The sequence below is a fragment of the Aquila chrysaetos genome, chromosome 3 (assembly GCF_900496995.4).
Source record: "Aquila chrysaetos chrysaetos chromosome 3, bAquChr1.4, whole genome shotgun sequence".
In the NCBI taxonomy this organism is placed as follows: Eukaryota; Metazoa; Chordata; class Aves; order Accipitriformes; family Accipitridae; genus Aquila; species Aquila chrysaetos.
The window spans coordinates 56,730,974-56,749,945 of record NC_044006.1 but is presented as its reverse complement, the minus strand read 5'-3'; the positions used below and the strand labels follow the sequence as shown (position 1 = coordinate 56,749,945).

Sequence of the window (18,972 nt, the reverse complement as noted above, 5' to 3'; positions counted from 1 at the left end):
CATGGATTCCTTTTCTTTCTCTGTGTCTAAAACTATAAATACCACGTCTGGATTTGTTATTCTATGTTAATTCATACCCTATAAATAATGTAAAGCAGTTTGCATGGAACAGGAGGAAGCAACCCTTAGCATCACTAGCATGCCCTAGACAGATGGTTCCTAGACAGTTCTTCCAAAAATGTTTCATGCCATGGCCATATAATCCATGTTCAGTATACATATTGTAAAATACATACATTTACATACTGTCTCTTGTTGCCATGTTCTTTGCAGGAAATGACCACTGTATGCAGAGTAAATGCCATCTATTACCTAAAGGGCTGTTGCACTATACCTTGTACTTGTTCATTATGTATGCTCGCCAGGTTTCCTCCAAGGCTCATACAATTTCTTCTTGCAGTATGCCAGTATTCATAGGAAGAGCCAAAAAATTTGTAACACTAGGGAAAAATGAGTATAGGCTGTTAGTGGGTGACAGCAAAAGGAATTTAGGTTGGAATTACACCAGTTTAAGTAGAAATTAGCCTAATTCGGATCCACAAAATGATTTTCCAAAGTTAATAGGAACTCAGCTCTGGAACCAAGTCAAAACCATTCACAAATCTTAAATTTACTCTGTGTCTTTCTGTGAGGGTTTGAGAAAGTCACAACAAAACTCAACCAACCATTTATAAACCACAGCCTGATGAGAATCTAATGTGTTAACTGACTCAGAGATTTTGAGAAGCGATACTCCATCATTAGTTAAAGACAAAGAAGTGCTGACTCTATAAGAAAAGCCGAGCCCAGGGTTTCATGTGGAATCATCTGAACTTTCTGAAAAACATTTTTGATCTAGAGCCTATGGTCAGTGTGCTCTCATGTGTGTACTCAGCCTTTTTCATTTTACAGCTCTTTTATTAATGGAAGTATATGACTCTTGATTTCTTAAAAAGCACGTAGTCATCACATTACCAATACACATTCACCCTGAAATGTTTTGTGTAATTATGAGTGTGCCTAGTGTGCCCTCTCCATGTTTAAGCTCATCCTCTGCTCTATGTGGCACGCCAGTAGCACCGTCAGAGAATTATGTTGCCTAGTTTGTGGAAAATAACAACTCTGATTAGTGTAACAAAAATGCAAAAAAAGCATACTGGCATAAAGTCAACTGGTGTGATTATCCATGGGTGCTTTCATAACAATATTGTATATATTAGAAAATAGAACCCTCGCTTAACTGCTTAATAAGTACATCAAGTTTGTCCCTTTTGGGAAGAGGCAAGCATTACATTGAAGCCTGTTTGGAAAAATTTGGCCTTATTTCTGATTTGTTCCAGCTCAAATGACTGATTTTATGCCTTAGTTGGTGCTTTCAGTTGAATTCAGTTCAATTTTTTTGAAAGTATATACAATAGAGCAGTTTTTCCAATGTATCTCAGATGACCACTTCTCAGGAAAACAAAAATCTGTAAAACCGCCATTTTGCAAGAATTAGGCAACTGGTTCAGTTTTTAACGCAACTTTGGATAATCACTGTCAAAAGATATCTGAGAGACAAGAGGCCTCTTGTATATCTTTAAGTACCTTCTCAAGGACTAATAGCATTGTACTTAGATGGAAGTTATCATACCTGATTTTTAAATAAAAGCCAATCTTCAGGACATCCTCCAGGAGGTGAAGGTACTGCTGAAGGAAGTGTTGCATTTATAAAACTTCTGTGCCTCTCACAGATATAGCCATTTGAAAAACCACAGCTGACATCATTCCACAAGCCTGAAATCAATTTAAATATAGGTAATAAGACATTGAATAAGATTGAAATTTGTGGGAAAGTGAACTGGCTTCTGTGCTTGTAGGTTTAACAGCAATCTGCTTGGGAATGTGAGATAACATGCTTCAGCTCTACTCTACCTCCCATCATCACTGCTTACAGGAGGACTTTGGTCCTGCTGTGACTGTGGGAGTAGTGGCCATACGAGATGGCTGATACGGCAACTCTGTGACCTCTGAGTAGAACTCACCCGAAGAGCTTTGTTGCACTGAAACATGCAAGTGTAAAGTAATACTTTATGAGTGAAAACACTATAAAATGTGGAGCTCCATATATGTTCTATTTCTTTGCTAACTATTCTCTAATTATTTTTGAAAGACAAATTTGCACTTGATTTGAATAGAACATATTGTTTGTGCAGCTGAAAAATCAGTGATCAAATTGTCCCTGCATTCCCCATTAAAATCAGTTTCTTATATTCCACTTTAATGGCTAATATTGCTCCTGAAGAAACCTCAGATATAATGACTATATTTTATTATGCATATTTTCCCAAATTGCTGGTAAATAATGGATTAAAGTTGGCAAGACATTTTTAACAAATGGAAAGAGCATTACCCATAAAAATACTTTTTAAAAAAAGTTGTGTAACTCACCATCATTTTTGTTTAGGACCACACAATTTTCTTGAGCATCTGCAAAGTTGGGCTCACCCTGTGCCCAAGCTGCATAGTGCACCGGGCTTCCATCCATCCAACTGAAAAAAACCAGCAACAAAACAGTAGTGGTTACTCAGACAATGTTCATGGAACAGTTCAGAAAAATCTACCTTAACATGCTAAAAATATTTTTTTAAAAATTACAGCTGATTCTGTCTGTAAATTGAGTTTCCATTAGGATTAAAAGACCTTAGATAATGAAATCCCTGCACATCAAGTCAAAGAACAAAAATACCTTTATTTTTAACAGATATTATCTATGTATTCATAGCATGTATATTCTCCATAAAAATGCCATGTAAAACAGTGTTTTTACAATGTAGTTAAACCAAGGGAGAGCACACATTTCAACATGCAATATAGCTCTCTGAATCTGTGTTTAACTCCTTTGCAGTGGTCCCTCCAGAAGGAACTCTGGCAGTACAAAAATTCTACAGCCACTTTTTATGAATCTTGATGTCGCTTGTTTACCTACCTAAACTGTTGATCAGCATTCTGAATTAATCCTATGAGATATGACTTCAATTTGCCATTTTTTAAGATCTAAAAAGAAAAATGTGCTTTTAGTTAGTGCTTTCTAATATTTAGTAGTTATCTAATATGAAAAATTGTAAATTTTGTGCTAGGAAAGCAAACAGATGAATACACATTGTATAAATGATCATGTGTAATCACCACAGAGGACCCCTGTTGAAGTAAATACCATACAACACATACTTTTGGTTTATTATCTTTATTGCTGCTTTCCCAGTTTTGGCTGCGTTACTGGTATGATCAAAGCTTTCAAAGTTGTGTTCTCAATTTAAAAAGAAACAAGGAAGACTTGAGAAACATTTTAGCATAAAATTTTTTTGGTACTTTCCTGTTCTTAAGCAGCCATGTAATTCCCGTGTCTCAAGCTGTCTGTCCTCTCCTCCTTTCACATCCTTTCCCACATAATAAAAGCAAGCATCTAATAGTGTGAAACAGAAAGGAGGTTGTGTGGCTGCTTTGGTATTAGTAAACCAAACAGGGTTATGGCAGAGGTTTGAGGCAACATCCATGCTATTAAATTGTTAGTATGCCCCTGCCACAGCTTTGGCATGTGCCCATCAGAACTGTCTCAGGCAGCGTGTGGGCAGTGCCCTTGAAATACATGAATAGTTTTGATACCTGTTGCAGGAAAACTAATTCATGAAGGTCCTAGTTCATCAGGCCTTGACGTGGACCAGGCTAAACCTTTCTTTGAAAAGTTGTTTTGTTCAGCAACACGATGTGGTATGCGGCCATCAGAGCTACGCTGGCAGTAGCCTCACATCTACATGTAACACGGTATTCTACAATATGATATTCAGATGAAAAGTAACCACCCTGTCGAAAGGACGGTTTTCTCAGTATATATCTAATCTGCCTGTTCATTGCTCCTTACATATATTTGGTCATGGGCAGAACTCTAGATTAGAATATACAAGAATATACCCACCCTAGTAAATGGTGAATTCTTTTGTATTTATTTTCCTAAAGAGGAGCTCTGCTCTGTAGAATAAATATTTTATCATTGAACATTTAAATATTCTCTTAATAAAATGTAGTGATATTATACAACAAGCACATTCCCCTGTACTTCACAAGCATATGCAGCAGGATATATAGGCCATATATTGTATAACATAGCCAAATTTCCTCTTACACATTTCCACAAAAATTTTCTTTCACTATTACTTCCAATAGTAGCAAGATCTCCATGATTGTTTTTGCAAAATGTTCTGGCTTTTTCCATAGAGGTCTTTTCTGTGCTGAAAAAATATTGTTTGTCTCCTTTTATAATCCAGCCATCTTCTGTGACTTCGTACACTGCAACACAGAAGAGGAATCTCTGTATTCTTCACAGTTCTTACACAAAGCTGGTGTTGTTACATGATACCACCCTTTAGATAAGAGAAAACAAGCAGAAGCTTACCAGCAGAAGGACCTTGAGGTTCTGGTTTCAAAGGTGTCCCTGTAATGAAATGGGAAAAAAATGAAGATGTAAAATGTTTCCAAATGTTGAGCCAGTATAAGTGTTCAATTAGTGGAAATTATCTTAACGTCTATCAATATTTCATATGTTACATATTCAATGCAGAATATATTTATATAGTATCTTTGGTGCAGAGAAAAAAATGGATGTTCAGGGAGTAACAGATGCATCACAGGCCTACATCTCTATCTTGGTAGATTTTTGGTAAGTGCATCTTGTACATCCTGAATGTTGCCTAAATTAGATGACTGAAGTTAGTCTGAATGAGTACTTGTTTCTGAAAGAAAACTAAAGAGTGAAAATACTTTACTTCGGTGTTGGTATACTTTGCACAATAATAAGAGATTCTTCATGGACATTGTCTTGTATCTGAACAAGAAATTCAAATACTAAACAATTTTTTTCTTCAAAGGATTTTAAATTTTATTAGTATTCATTTGTTTATGAAACTTTTTTTTCTGTGAAACTACTTTGTGAAGAATCACATTTGACTGAAAATCCACCAGCTTTTGACAAATAATTTAAATTAAAAATTTCCACATCACAAGGAGTGGGATATTGGAGCAATGTTTCTCTAAACATGCAAGGACAAGAGCTATAAAAATGTAAAACAAATGTCACCTTTATAATTTTTTTCCACAGGAATTCATGGTAAAGTTTGTGTTGCTGTAAGTGTAATTACATTAAATGAAGTGTGTGACACACATCTTGGGTAAAAAAAAAGTCATGTCACCTTTTAAAAATAATCTCTTGTGTGATTGGTTTAAAAGATTTAAAAGAAAAAATATATGTCTGTTCTGGAAGTACAAAGTATTATGACTATTTCAGCATCTTTCATTATGACATTATGCCCTGCTGACTAATGATGGTAATTTCTTCAGGCTATAATTTCTGCCTATATAATTATAATTATAATAAATAATCAATTTATTAATTATAATAATAATTAACAGTATACGACTACTGTTGACACTTTTGCTAATGATTTTTAGTTGTGGTGATCATGCAGGTGAGGACTTACAAAGGAAGTTACCAGGAAAGGTATCTTCCCAACATCTCTTTGAGATAGATGTCTATGACTATTACTTTTTAAGTATAAGAAGCTGAGACAACATGCCTTCATTAGTATCAGATTATTTTGAGTGATAAATCAGCACAGAAATTATCTTATTTAGAAAAGTATCACTTTAAACATTAACCCTTACTGCTTGTGTGAAGGAGCCCAGGGAGCCATCAAAGCAACACTTCTGTTAGTCTTAGAAGTAAAATGTGCAAGTCAATACAAAGCTATAATTGATTCGTCTCTTATTTCACTGAATATCTTTCTCAACGGTAGTTACATTTGGAAAAAAAAACCAAACAAACCAAGAAGTATATAAACATAGAAGATTTTGCTATTAGTATGAGAGGAAGATGTAAGCCTGCCTATTGTCTTAAAGTATATAAATTTTGAAGCCTGGATTACCATCTTTTCATTATGGCAAGCCTGTTACAGGAGTTTCTTTACATGGTTTCTTACAAAGAGAATGATTCCAGTATGCTGGTAGTTTTTTTAAATTAGACTAGGTGACTAATATGTCCTTGTGTCGCATTCTAGCTCCATCTGAGTGGAGGAGTGAATTTTCACTTCAGAAAACATACGGAAATTTAAAGTAATCTTTTTTTTTTTCCAAATTGTAATCCTCTCGTTCTTCCTCTTTGCCCCCTTTGCCCCCAACCTGGAAATTCCCTACAAGTAAAAGTTGCAAGAAACGTACAGTTTCATGTCAGTCAAAGCTTCACTTTTGACAAAAGTCTGCTTTTGTGCAGGGCGGTAGAGTTTACCAGATAAGCCGTTGAGGTTGCTTTCACCTTATTTTCTATGATTCTATAATTACATAAACAAGTATATTTTCAGTAAAGCTTATCCTATAATATATTTCTTTAAATAAAACAAAAAAAGGTTTATCATTAACAGTTGAAATGTTGTATTCTGAAAGTATTTATATGTCTTGACCTATTTTTTCATTCTGCAAAATTCCTGTGAAATCAACCAGATTTTCTACCAGCATGTGACTTGCAGAATTTCCTGTTTTGATAGAATGGGATTCAGTTTAAATTTCTTCCTAATGTGAGTTTAGAGTAAAAAGTAACCTACCTTTCTTTATTTCACAAATCCAGTTATGACTGTATTCACAGTGCACCTTAATCCATGACATGGAAGACTCTTCACTGATTGCTCCACAATATTCAAACGCAGTATTGTAAAAATAACCATTTTTCTTATAATTCACCTACAGAAGAAACATAGCTTTGGTTTTTATTCTTTTCCTACAGGGGAAAAAGTTATACTCTGGAAGGAAAGAGAAGTAGCACCGAAGTTTCAAACCGCTCCTTACTTTCCTCCTATGGCTGTGCAGCTTATGTGGGCTATTAAATTAATACAGTCACTGCAAGAAAAAAGATGGGTTTACGCAGCATTTAACAGACTCTAGAAGTCCCATGAAAACTGGAATCAAATGAGGTTATAAATCAATAGCAGGGGAAAGGAAGATGGCAATATATCACCAGAGACCAATAAAAATCAGGAGAGACCTTTCTCATATACTTGCCACTTAGATAATCATCTCTGTAGCTGTAACTAGTACTCCATGTTACTACCGTTGTGATGGTATAACCTCGGGGTTTATTAGCCTTTTTCTCTTCCAAACCGGTATGAAGAATAATGATTTAGAACTACCCAGTGGCAAGGTAGATGTTTTGGGGAATTCTTATACAACTTTCATCCACACAAGTCATGGAAACAGCTCCAACAGCAAAAAAGTCAGAACAGAAAGAAACTGGCAAGGTCAAACACTCACCGGTGATCCATCACTCCAGGAAAGCCCACCATCAGGATCCAGACACTGCAAACCTATCCAGAAAGGCTGAGATGATGGGGATTTTTTTCTAGAGTGTGAAAAAATGTATCATGGAAGAAGAGAACGTATGTTGTTAGCTCTGCTACATTTTGCAAGTTACGTGGGACAATAACTCTCACACTGAAGACTTCAAATAGAGTAGAAATTTTAAAAATAATGAAATGCTGTTGGCGAGCAAAATCCCATTAGCAAGTAAGTGAAGTTCACGCCTTAAAATTTTCTACCTTGCAAATAGTTGTGTTAAAAACAGAGCACATTTTTTTTCTTCATTGATGTTGTGATTATGGTGTCCTTTGAGAAATGAAATGTTCAGGTTTGCTGGAAGTCACAATTTAGTTTCAAAATGGTTCAGTGAACAAACTTAGAAATGGATCTGAAGTAGAAGCATTCAACCAATTTGGTTGTTGGATTGTGGTTTTTTTTAATTTAAAAAAATTTGCAGTTGATGACAAATTTTAGGAACTCCAAAAATATCTTTGGAAATGGTACCCATATGAAACATTTTCTCAGTTCTTTTTCTTATGACTATGATGATAAACTAATTTTCAACTAATTATCTCAGGAGCAACTCAAGAATATTATCATTATTCATATATAAAGTATTGTTACACCAAAATATCAATTATTAGATATTTTGTTTACTTACATTATTAAGTTTTCTATCACTGTTTGCTCTTCTTCACTTCTAATGGCAGCCAGATCTCCTCCTATTTCTCTGCAGAAATCTCGGGCTTCAAGCCATGTTTTCTTTTGGTTTTCTTCTCTCACAAAAGCCTATAGAGACAGGTAGAACACTATGTTTACAGCATATTAAAAATAAATCTGCTGACTGCCTTGTACAAACAAAGTAGGAAAACATTCCATTACATATATAATATGGATTAAAGAATATGCTAATTGGATAACCTTACATATCACTCATAGAGCGATAACTGCAGTGATTTCCATGAATAGTTGTGTAAAAGCTTACTACATTTGTGCAATAACGTGCCATTCTCTGAAGTTTAGACGCCCTATCTGTTTGGTGCTGTTCTGTCTCATGAGTAGGATTACTGGAAAGAATAATACTTACTCTAAAGCATGAATTAGTGCTATTGCTTGTATCCCAACCCAAGGGACATTTGGAATCAGAAACAGTTTCAGGAGCAAGAGGAAGAGTGATTTTTTCAGCTAGTTTTTTGCAGAGAAATTTTGCCTTTACTTCACAGTTCTGAACATCCCATAGTCCAGCTGCATTTCCAGTCCTTAGGGCAACACAACCAGCTTCATTCCCTTTGTGAGATATAAAAGAAAGTTGGAATGTGTTTTAAAGTGGTTCCTTTGGCTTTTTTTACAGCTCATGTCATTCATTTACAAAAGACTTACTGAAATATTAAGTATAGTGTCTGCTCAAAGGAGGAGCTTTGCAAAAAGAGGAGACCAGCAAGCGGAGTCCTTCATCATCTCATCTTCCCTCCCCTATGAAAAGCTTTACAAGTGCATGACCAACCCCTTGCATGCCTCTTCCCTATGCCACTCACTGCAAGGATTTGGCAGCCCGTCGCCCAGGCTGGAAGGGATTTCACCCTTTCCGCTCAGTTTGATGTTGCTCTTGTAAGCAATGAGGAGGCAGAAAAGAAATATTTTCATGGCATCATAGAAAATCCTAGAATCATAGAATCATTTAAGTTGAAAAGACCTTTAAGATCATTGAGTCCAACTGTTAACCTAGCACTGCCAAGTCCACCACTAAACCATGTCCCTAAGTGCCACATCGTTGTGCCTTTTAAATACCTCCAGGGATGGTGACTCAACCACTTCCCTGAGCAGCCTGTTCCAATGCTTGACAACCCTTTCGATGAAGAAGTTTTTCCTAATATCCAATCTAAACCTCCCCTGGCGCAACTTGAGGCCATTTCCTCTTGTCCTATCTCCAGCCACCTGACAGAAGAGACCAGCACCCACCTCACTACAACCTCCTTTCAGGTAGTTGTAGAGGGCGATAGGGTCTCCCCTCAGCCTCCTTTTCTCCAGGCTGAACAACCCCAGTTCCCTCAGCCGCTCCTCATAAGACTTGTTCTCTAGACCCTTCACCGGTTTCGTTGCCCTTCTCTGGACACACTCCAGCACCTCAGTGTCTTTCCTGTAGTGAGGGGCCCAAAACCGAACACAGTACTCGAGGTGCGGCCTCACCAGTGCCAAGTACACATATCAAAAGACGCTCCTGTTTCAAAGGCAGAATGTTCCTATGTGTCATCATGTATGTGTTTTAGCAAAGTTGGGAAACAGTTTAGAATGACAACACAGAAAGTTCCTTAGTAGCATAAATTTAATCCACTGGCAGAGTACCAGGCATTGCCGCGTTCCAGTTTGTGTACAGAACACCTTCACCAGTCACCCACTTGAACATCCCTTGCTCTTCTGTGTCTGAGAGACCAATCCAAAAATACTTCTCAGAGCTCAGGCCAACGAGGCTGGTCAGGTAGGCTTGCTCGTATCTGAAATAACAGGAGTCAGATGGGGATTAAGTCTAGCTTTGCCTTTGTCTGCCATTTCTCAGCATCCTAAACTACACAAGAGTAGAATGAATGGAGTCTCCATTAGGTTCCTTTTAGATAGAAATATGTTACTTAACTGGGTACCGGATGGACTAGCTTCAATAGCAGGTGAAGCTGTGCTATACTGAAAAACTGCTCCTTACAGAACAGAAGCACCTGTAGTCTGTTCTTTCAGAGTAAAGTACTGTATTTATTGATTTTTTTTTTTTCTCAGAAAAATGGTATTCTGTTTTTCTGGTTTCGCATTTTTTCCCGAAAGGTTCTCAACTATTTTATAAAATTCCAATATTACTGCATCAGATATACAGTTTTTAAACTCTTTTTGTACCTGTCTCTTATACTTGTTAAATAACCACTGCTCCTTTCACAGGTTTTCTTTGCTTCTGAAAAAGTTACAGAGGTATGGCCAACCAGGTAGCAGTAGAAACCATGTCTTTCCCAGCCCTGTCAAGAACATGTGAAATGTAAAAGTAAAAAAAAGTAAGTAAAAAAAAAAAAGCAGTAAAAAGAGCATATGTTATAGTGCTTGAACTTCAATGTACACCCTTAAATCAACATATTTTAATATAACCTAATGCAATAATGTATTCATTTGAATTACAGTGGACCAATGGAAATTAAGCTTAGTAAACATCCAGAAAGAAGAGATTTAATACATATGAGTCCCCCTTTTTTGACAATTATTAACTGATAAATTTTAACAGATAAAAAAGTCAGAGGCACACAGAATGGAAACTGTATTCAGAAGCTGGTGAATAAAATACTTCCTTGCTCAGAACTGAAGATAGTAGTCTGTGTTATAGTGAGATCCTGACTCAAGTTTCCTGATGCTTCTAGGCTAAAAGAACAGGAACAAGACTAATTAATTGATTTAACTCATCAGCTCACCTAAAAAGTCTGACTGAAGAGGTAGCATAAAAATTATTGAAAAGCAAAATCCTCAAAATTTTACAGCTGAATTCCAAGCCACTTTTCCCTTCTATACCAGCTCAAGATTTCCTTGCTGCAACCAAAGAAGGTAAATAAAATCTGTGTTCAGTATTTGACTGCTGCCTAGTTCCATCTAGCACAATGAGTCTCAGCTCTGTCCCCATATGGCTTTGTGGGATATGTTACTAAATATAGAACAGTATTAAATAGGAAAGTAAAAGAGGGAAAAAGAAGAAAAAAAAAACCCAGTAGGATACAATAACTTGTTCAAAACAAATTCACTCATAAAAGCAGTTTGATTTTTTTGATTTGGCTTCAATAGTGAGATTTGTCATCATCTTGCATCGTGTCACATAGTCCAGAAATGGTTCCCGGTCTCTGCTATGTCTTAGATAACCACAGATGGTTGTAGAACAATATAACAAATATGCAGAAAACCTCAGTAATGGCTTTAGCCTCTTTCACAGACAGTTCTGAGAGATAATGGGCCTGACATTGACAAAAAAAATTCAAAATAACTTTCTTTTAAATGAGGGAATGTAGTGAAAATTATCACCCTGAATTTGATCTACAATCACACTTGTTAGGGGAAAAAAAAAAAAAAAGATAGTTTCAATGTCAAGTGGAGCTTGTGAAAAAAATGGATTTTTGCTCACCAGATTCTTGGTTACACTTTCCTCTTACCTTCAGGCAGGCAGGATCAGTCTTTGCTGTCCCAGAAACTCCTTGTAGTGGGTCTCTTCTGCAGATGTAACCTAACTTTCTATCACAGGCACTGTCTGCCCAGTATCCATCCTAAATGCAGTTTGGGAAGAGGTGAAAAGTAGTGAGGCAGAACCTGTTTCCTTTAGAAACAATACTGATTTTTTTTTTTTTTTTTAATATTGTTTCAGTGGGAGAATACAGATCTGTACTTTTTAATGAATTCCAAGTATTTGTGCTTAACTGTGAGGTTATGTTAAGCTAAGTGTCACAGACAGACTGTTAAGGTTTGCTTGGCATATAATGTACACCCACAATCAGATATGAACATTTATCTAGTTATCTCTAATTTTAAATTTAATTTAGAACAACCATCTTTCTGAGTGACTAAAGATGCCATTTGCTGATTTGTTTCTAAGTTGCATTCAAAAAAACCCTAAAAATAGAAACAAAAAATCAAATAGTATAGTGCTACACAAATGTGGAATGATTCTACCTCTCCTGCCATAATGACACAATCTTCTTGCCCATTGATTGCATGGGTTGGTTCTCCAGGCAACCATTTGGTATATGTCACAGGAGTCCCATCACTCCACTCAAAGTACATTTGAGTGTTGAGGTCATTCAGACCAATCCACAGCTCATCCACAGCTTCTAAGAACAGAAAATCACCTGTGTTAGTACCCAAGTTAAAACAGTCCATAGGAGCAAGATTTTGTGGAGATGAGCTGAAATTGCCATGTTACAATACAAATTCATCTAGATTAAATGACAGTGGAGTTTATTTTAAGATCTAATTCACATTCTTCTTTCAAGAAGTTAAAAAATGAGATACCAGCAGGAAATGAGATTCCTCAGCTTTATCAGTAAAAGTCCATTACTTTGTCTGCAGCTACAAGGTGCCTGAGGCAGATGATAAACCCAAATACTGCAGCAACTAGAGCTGTTATTTCCTTCAAGTGATTTCATGCAGTGAAAAACAAATGAAAATCAAAATGAAAAGAATGAAAAAGAAAATGAAGAAAGCACTAATGATTCCTCTTGTGGTTTTTTGGTGTTTGTTTTTTTTTTTAACCTATCTGTGGGCTTCCCTATAAATATTCATATCAAACAAGATTTTTTTTTTTTTTAATCCAGTAAGATTTCTACTAACATAATTCTCCATTTGTACCAAACCCTGCCCTGTAGAAATACTCACTGTAGCCAAGCTGAGACAGTATGAAGCTATGCTCCTCAGGGTTGTGGATACTGGCCAGATTGCCATTGCTCTCATTGCAGGAAATTAGGGCTTCTCTCCATACTCTGGGGTCTCTATGAACCATGAAACAGTGATCTCCATAGGGCAACCATCCTTCTGGGCATTTAACAGGCTCTGCATCCCATCAAAATCAATAGATATTTCAAGTTTTTAAACAGTGCAGTCTAGAATAACTGCAATTACATTTGAAATCAGTTAATTAACTAATTAGAATGAAAATTGAGTGATTATAAATAAGCAGTGCTTCTATTCATTCCTCATACATATAAAACATTTTAGTCTGTCTGCTGTTGCACACTGTACTTTTACAGAATACACACTGCATTTAAACAAAAGAGGAAAATAATGGAGCCAGTGGTTACTGGGCTTCACTAGTGTGAAATATTCGCTTTTGGACAGAGGAATATTTTGGAGTTCCATATATAGTGTTTTCACAAAATATACCCCACCCAATTATGTTTTGCATATTTCATAAAGGCATTATTACTGTAGCAGAAGTAATTCTCTGCACACATGGCTTTCCATACTAAGTCTCATTAAATAAATCAGAGGAAAGCCATCTGAAGGAGCTTGCTCTTTTTTGCCATCTTTCTAGGTCACAGGCAACCCCACTGATAAGGTGGTTTGAGCCTATTGGTGCTATCTTTTCAAGCCTTCAGTGATGAGCCTCCATGTTTTCATTAGAATGCACTGCAAGAAGGGTGAGGCATTTCTAAGTTTATTTTCACGTCCATGCAGTCCATGATAGTTCTGTGATAGTGTATGCCTTAGACCGGTGCCTCTGGAATTGTGAATAATAACATGAAATAAAAATTGCTTGTGTGGTTACTGGGTTCCAGGAACATTTCCAGTATTTACATATATTTGGTTAAAGAAATAACAGTATGCTTTGTTCTGTGCCACTCATCAAAGCAGAGCAAATGACAGTGCTTTTTTTTTATTTTAAATAGCCATGAAATTTCATTTTAGTGACACAAATTCTGTCTTTATCAGACATACCTGATGGAAGAATGAAAGGATCCAGCGTGGAGTTTTCTTTTTTACAGATATAGCCAACTTTCAGCTCACATGGCTGGTTTTCCCATTTAGCATCTCTTCTGGGATTTAGTACTACACAGAGTTTCTCAGGCTCAGGCTCAGGGCTTCCTTCATAGAATAAAAAACAAATTCTTTTTATGTAGCACAGGTTTTATGTCAGCAGCTGAAAGAACAATTTACTTCCAGCCTTTTCGTGTGTCAATTATGGACTCATGACTTCATTGCTACAGTTATTTTTCTACCGGAGATAAGGAAATGTAATTTAAAAGTACCCATCAAAACATTTTTTCAGATGCTTGTTGCATAATTCACACTTTCTGCCATATTTGATTGCAGAATGGCTGTCTCAAAAATAAGCCATTCCTATAAGTTCTGTGAAAATTGTTGGCTTGCACAGACGAGAGACTAAACTTTGAGCCTGCACTGATGGAAAGGCTGCAGCAAGTCCTTTCCTTGCCCACCCCCTCCCGCCCCTGCTCTTTAATCAGGCTGTGCATAGGGGCCAGTCATACAGCCATTAAGGAACATGTAGTTCACAAACCAGTTGCAGAACAAGTTATGTTGTTGCCCAGTCAGTAGATGCTGGACTGAAGAGTCCAGACATTGAAGGGGTACCTGGTGCTGCTACAGTTGCAGTGCTGTGCACAGGCTGTAGGAAACCAGAGTTCATAGTTTCACAGCTCATGAAACATCTAGTTTTATATACACAATTTGTCAGGACCCAATTATGCTAATAGGACTACATGATGAGCCTAAACCAGTCAGTTACATTCATGAAATCAGAGGACGCAGTTCGAGCTAAAATTTTTGGGCAGGAATGCAGTAAGGTAGCATCTTAACATAGTTCATATTCAGACAAGGAATTTTACAGATGTGAAGAGAGAAGATTGTTCTTCAGAGTAAGAACCATCAGCTGCTAACAATAAAAAGAAATTTCAAAACCTGAAAATTAGAGTTCTAGCTCTGCATTGTAGAGTGAATGAATATTATTTGTTAAGAATATGAGACAAAAGCAAAATGCCAGTGATCTGTGGGTTACGTTGTCTCGCAGCTGAGTAGGGAGTGGTGGGAACCTAGATTGGACAAAGCCTGACAGGGTAGGCTTCCTCTTTATGGGAGCATGTTAAATGACTTCTAGTTTCTAGAGCTGTGTTTAGCAGAACACAAAAATAATAATGCAGAACTCCTAAAATAAAATATAAGGCATCATCCTTTTGGATGAGGTATACCAAATCACATGTGAATACAAATTTCCTCATTTCTACAATGCCCTTGCAGGGCAGTCTTTCCTTTTTATGTCAGGTTCTGGACCAGCAGCTTTCAGTGGTGTGCTGGAACAAAAAAGTTCCACTCAGGCCTATGCAGAAAGGTACTTTCTGTATGTCCCTTCAGCAACTTGGCAGCAGATTTGCTCCTTGCTGCAAGGAGAGCCTCCTCACATGCCCTCACACTTGCTCTGTGTCTCTCCTCTGCCTACCTCTGCAACCAGCCCTCCAGGAGGTTTGCCAGGACCACTGTCCTTGGGGAATGGGCAGTGTTTTCCTCTTGTCAGAGAGTTCCACAGTGTGATGACTGTTTTTTTTCCTCCCCCCGAAAGATACAACTTATAATAATTTTGCAGTAAACTGGAAATCTGTAGATTAACTCATCGCAATAACAACCATGTGGGGATACAGGAACTCCAAGAGTTTGTGCTGCTTGACCTGAGAGCCAACAGCTCCTCTTCTCTGCAAGACTTAAGGAATTTGACTAGCTCAGCAGAAGGTAGAACACCCTCTACTAGACTCAGCAACTCTGGGCTTTCTCTTCATCCTCTGTGCTAGATAAAAAACAGGTGGCACCTTTGAGACTTGGGGAAGGCTAAAAGATGGAACACGCGTGCATTTATTCAGCAAGCAAACGTTCAGCATTTGCTGCAACCAGCTGTTGCCATGACAATCATTAAGCGACTTTCGAAGATAAACTGCCAATGCTGTGAACTCTATTTACAGTCTCTCTTGAATGTTAAAGAGGAGAGAAGAAAAGAGGAAAAGCATAAAAAGTGAAGGGGAAGGTTTTGCACGATTGATGCTCACTGACAGCTGAGTCCTTGCAGGATGCAGGGTCTGATAACCCTTGTGAGAGTTGAAGAGACACAGAGGTTTTAACTGACTTGAAGGCATTCCTGGTATGCTACAGCTTGACTAGTGCTTTTCACTTTATCTACTTCTGATAGGAGATGAGTTTATTCAACTCTTCCGCTTGAAGCTGCTTGTGATATATCCAGTGAAGAAAAGCATCATCCTCAGCTTTTTAATCTCACATATCTCATAAGCCTTTCAACTCCATTTCTTCATGTTCATGGGGAATACCACAGGACTGTAATTAATATGCATTCATCATACTGGTGGGAAATATTAATTCCAGAAACTGTTAAAAAAACGATTACTACCTGGTGCCCAGTTAAAGTATCTGAAGGGAATGCCACCGCTCCACTGCCAGCCACTCTTGAGATTCAGACTGTTAAGCCCAATCCAGAGAGAGGATCTCTTGCTGTCAATCAAATCTAGGTAACCAAAATTGGTGAATTCTAATGAGACTTGTTAGGAAATGCTCTGCATTTTCAAAGTTTGGAGGAAGATAATAAAACTCTGCTTAGTGATTTCTAAATTCAGTACAGAATCCATGTTTGCTGGTAATAAACTCTGAGAGTTTATTCTGTAGATAAAGGGTAGGGAATGGCAAAAGACTATTTTGCTTATTAGTTTATCTGAATTTAATGCTATTCTACAGTTATATGTAAGCAACAAGGTTTGAAAACTGAAACACTGACTTGCTATTGTTGATATTTATGTTACAAGTTTGCTTGATTGTGATGCAATTGATACAGAGCCTTCGTTCTACAGAGCCTATGCATAAATCCAGAAAGTCTTTAGATTTTTAATAGTGTTTTGCATAAAATTTGTATGGTATTTCCAAAAATCTATTTCATTATATGTACGTGAAGCATACTGATTTCTTAACACAAAAGTCATATAATGACTGCCTCCTATAATGCCACTCCTTCTGTAAGGTCCCTTTCTGGGACCTTCCTGGTGTTTTATGATCTTGAGCCAACTTTTGCTTAATTAGCTGGGAATTCTTAACTTTCTTTGAAAAAAAAAAAAAAAAATTTCAAATGGCAATTCCACAACTTACTAAAGTTCCACCTGTAAAAACCTTAATATACCGTTAATTGTGCTATTTCTCTAGCACTACATATACCCTTTTTACATCAGCTGTTCATTGTAATGTGATTAAAGCACTGAAACATTTGTAATCAGTCAAAAACCCTTTGACACTCTTTTTACTGAGTCTTGCTTATTAGTTCACCTCTTAGATACATTTGTTCATGTATCTCTGTGACACTTAATAATTCTGCGTTCTGCTGCTGGCAGCTCTTCCTTGCTTGGTGCCACGTGAGAGCTGACTGGTAGTTTATCTGGTAGTAGGTTCCTGTCAAAGGATCTGTGCTCCAAAATCTGTCATTGTCTGTGTGAGAGAAAGGAGATTTAGTATTGCACTTTGTTATAAATATCTTACACAAAATGTTATGAGAAAATTTAACTGCAAGCTTACTTGTGAAATGAGATTCGAGAACAAATAATGCTCAGACCCCCAAAACCCACAATCCTCCATTAGCTTGCTCTTTCTTAAGTAAAAGAGGATTTGGCATTGACGTTAGCAGAGATGGGCCTTTCATCCTTTATTTTCAGTTTCCCCTGTCAAATCTGATAATGTCCAGGTGAAAAAAGATAGTGTAGAGAGATCAATAAAGCAAAACTGCATGTTGGTCATTATCTACTCTGAAAACCTGTTCAGCAGCTCATAGGCTATGCTGGAATTAATTCTTGGCTGAAATACGACTGAAATGCAAACATTTCCAATGATGGAAAGATTGCTTTTCAAACTATGCCATCATTAATTACATTTGCAACACTACAGGCTTGGGGAAGAGTGGCTGGCAAGCTGCCTGGCAGACCTGGGGGTGCTGGTTGACAGCCGGCTGAATATGAGCCGGCAGTGTGCCCAGGTGGCCAAGAAGGCCAACGGCATCCTGGCTTCTATCAGAAATGGCATGGCCAGCAGGACTAGGACAGTGATCGTCCCCCTGTACTCGGCACTGGTGAGGCTGCACCTCAAATACTGTGTTCGGTTTTGGGCCCCTCACCACAGGAAAGACACTGAGGTGCTGGAGCGTGTCCAAAGAAGGGCAACCAAGTTGGTGAGGGGCCTGGAGCACAAGTCTTATGAGGAGCGGCTGAGGGAACTGGGGTTGTTCAGCCTGGAGAAAAGGAGGCTGAGGGGAGACCCTATCGCCCTCTACAACTACCTGAAAGGAGGTTGTAGCGAGGTGGGGGTCTGTCTCTTCTCCCAAGCAACAAGCGATAGGACAAGAGGAAATGGCCTCAAGTTGCGCCAGGGGAGGTTTAGATTGGATATTAGGAAAAACTTCTTCATCGAAAGGGTTGTCAAGCATTGGAACAGGCTGCTCAGGGAAGTGGTTGAGTCACCATCCCTGGAGGTATTTAAAAGGCACAACGATGTGGCACTTAGGGACATGGTTTAGTGGTGGACTTGGCAGTGCTAGGTTAACAGTTGGACTCAATGATCTTAAAGGTCTTTTCAACCTAAATGATTCTACAATTCTATGATTTTTTTAAAATGTATTCCTTATGTCTACTCTGCATGTGTTTTAGGTAATTGGAATTTAGAAATTGTCTTCTGAGAGCTCACTGTTAGCAAAATTGTTCCCTAGGCAAGTGCTAATAAACTGTGATTACAACTTTCCCTAACTTCCTCTTTTGTTGAGGAAAAGATAGTGAATTTCTTGAACGAGTCATTAGATGAAATGTTTTCTATTTTTAGTGTGTTTCTTTATTGCTGATTCACTTCAGACTTGTAACATTCTTTTTTAATTGTAGACTCAGGTTTTAGTGATAGGGTCCCAACAATTCTTTAATGCCAAATACTTCATGTTTGCCAGTTTATATAGTGAGGATGTTCTGGGATTTTTGAAGCTACTGCATGCAATATTGCACCAGGAAATAATTTTCAGTAATATCAGTGAAAATGGTGCTGGTAGGTGGTGGTTGATAATGAGTTCAACCTGGTTTC

General features: G+C 37.5%; 1 protein-coding gene across 6 annotated transcripts in view; it reads right to left on the bottom strand.

The window, feature by feature from the left end:
• LOC115338895 (macrophage mannose receptor 1-like) overlaps window positions 1-18,972 on the bottom strand; it is a 34,542-nt gene that overhangs the window by 11,148 nt on the left and 4,422 nt on the right. For 5 of the 6 annotated variants that reach the window (XR_005932021.1, XM_030007936.2, XM_041122199.1 and 2 more), the window contains 18 exons: window positions 17,188-17,346; window positions 16,268-16,381; window positions 13,798-13,944; window positions 12,739-12,912; window positions 12,037-12,194; window positions 11,523-11,633; window positions 10,237-10,352; window positions 9,700-9,848; window positions 8,444-8,643; window positions 8,018-8,145; window positions 7,312-7,399; window positions 6,609-6,744; window positions 4,412-4,450; window positions 4,142-4,305; window positions 2,948-3,015; window positions 2,410-2,510; window positions 1,613-1,755; window positions 335-440 (listed from right to left, as the gene is read on the bottom strand). Coding sequence is in view for 5 of the 6 variants with exons in the window: in XM_030007936.2 (XP_029863796.1) it covers window positions 335-440; window positions 1,613-1,755; window positions 2,410-2,510; window positions 2,948-3,015; window positions 4,142-4,305; window positions 4,412-4,450; window positions 6,609-6,744; window positions 7,312-7,399; window positions 8,018-8,145; window positions 8,444-8,643; window positions 9,700-9,848; window positions 10,237-10,352; window positions 11,523-11,633; window positions 12,037-12,194; window positions 12,739-12,912; window positions 13,798-13,944; window positions 16,268-16,381; window positions 17,188-17,346 (2,301 nt within the window). In the remaining variant the exon portion in view is untranslated. Of the gene's footprint in view, window positions 1-334; window positions 441-1,612; window positions 1,756-2,409; window positions 2,511-2,947; window positions 3,016-4,141; window positions 4,306-4,411; window positions 4,451-6,608; window positions 6,745-7,311; window positions 7,400-8,017; window positions 8,146-8,443; window positions 8,644-9,699; window positions 9,849-10,236; window positions 10,353-11,522; window positions 11,634-12,036; window positions 12,195-12,738; window positions 12,913-13,797; window positions 13,945-16,267; window positions 16,382-17,187; window positions 17,347-17,433; window positions 17,856-18,972 lie in introns of those variants that run through there. The other variant, XM_041122196.1, reaches the window with a different exon arrangement.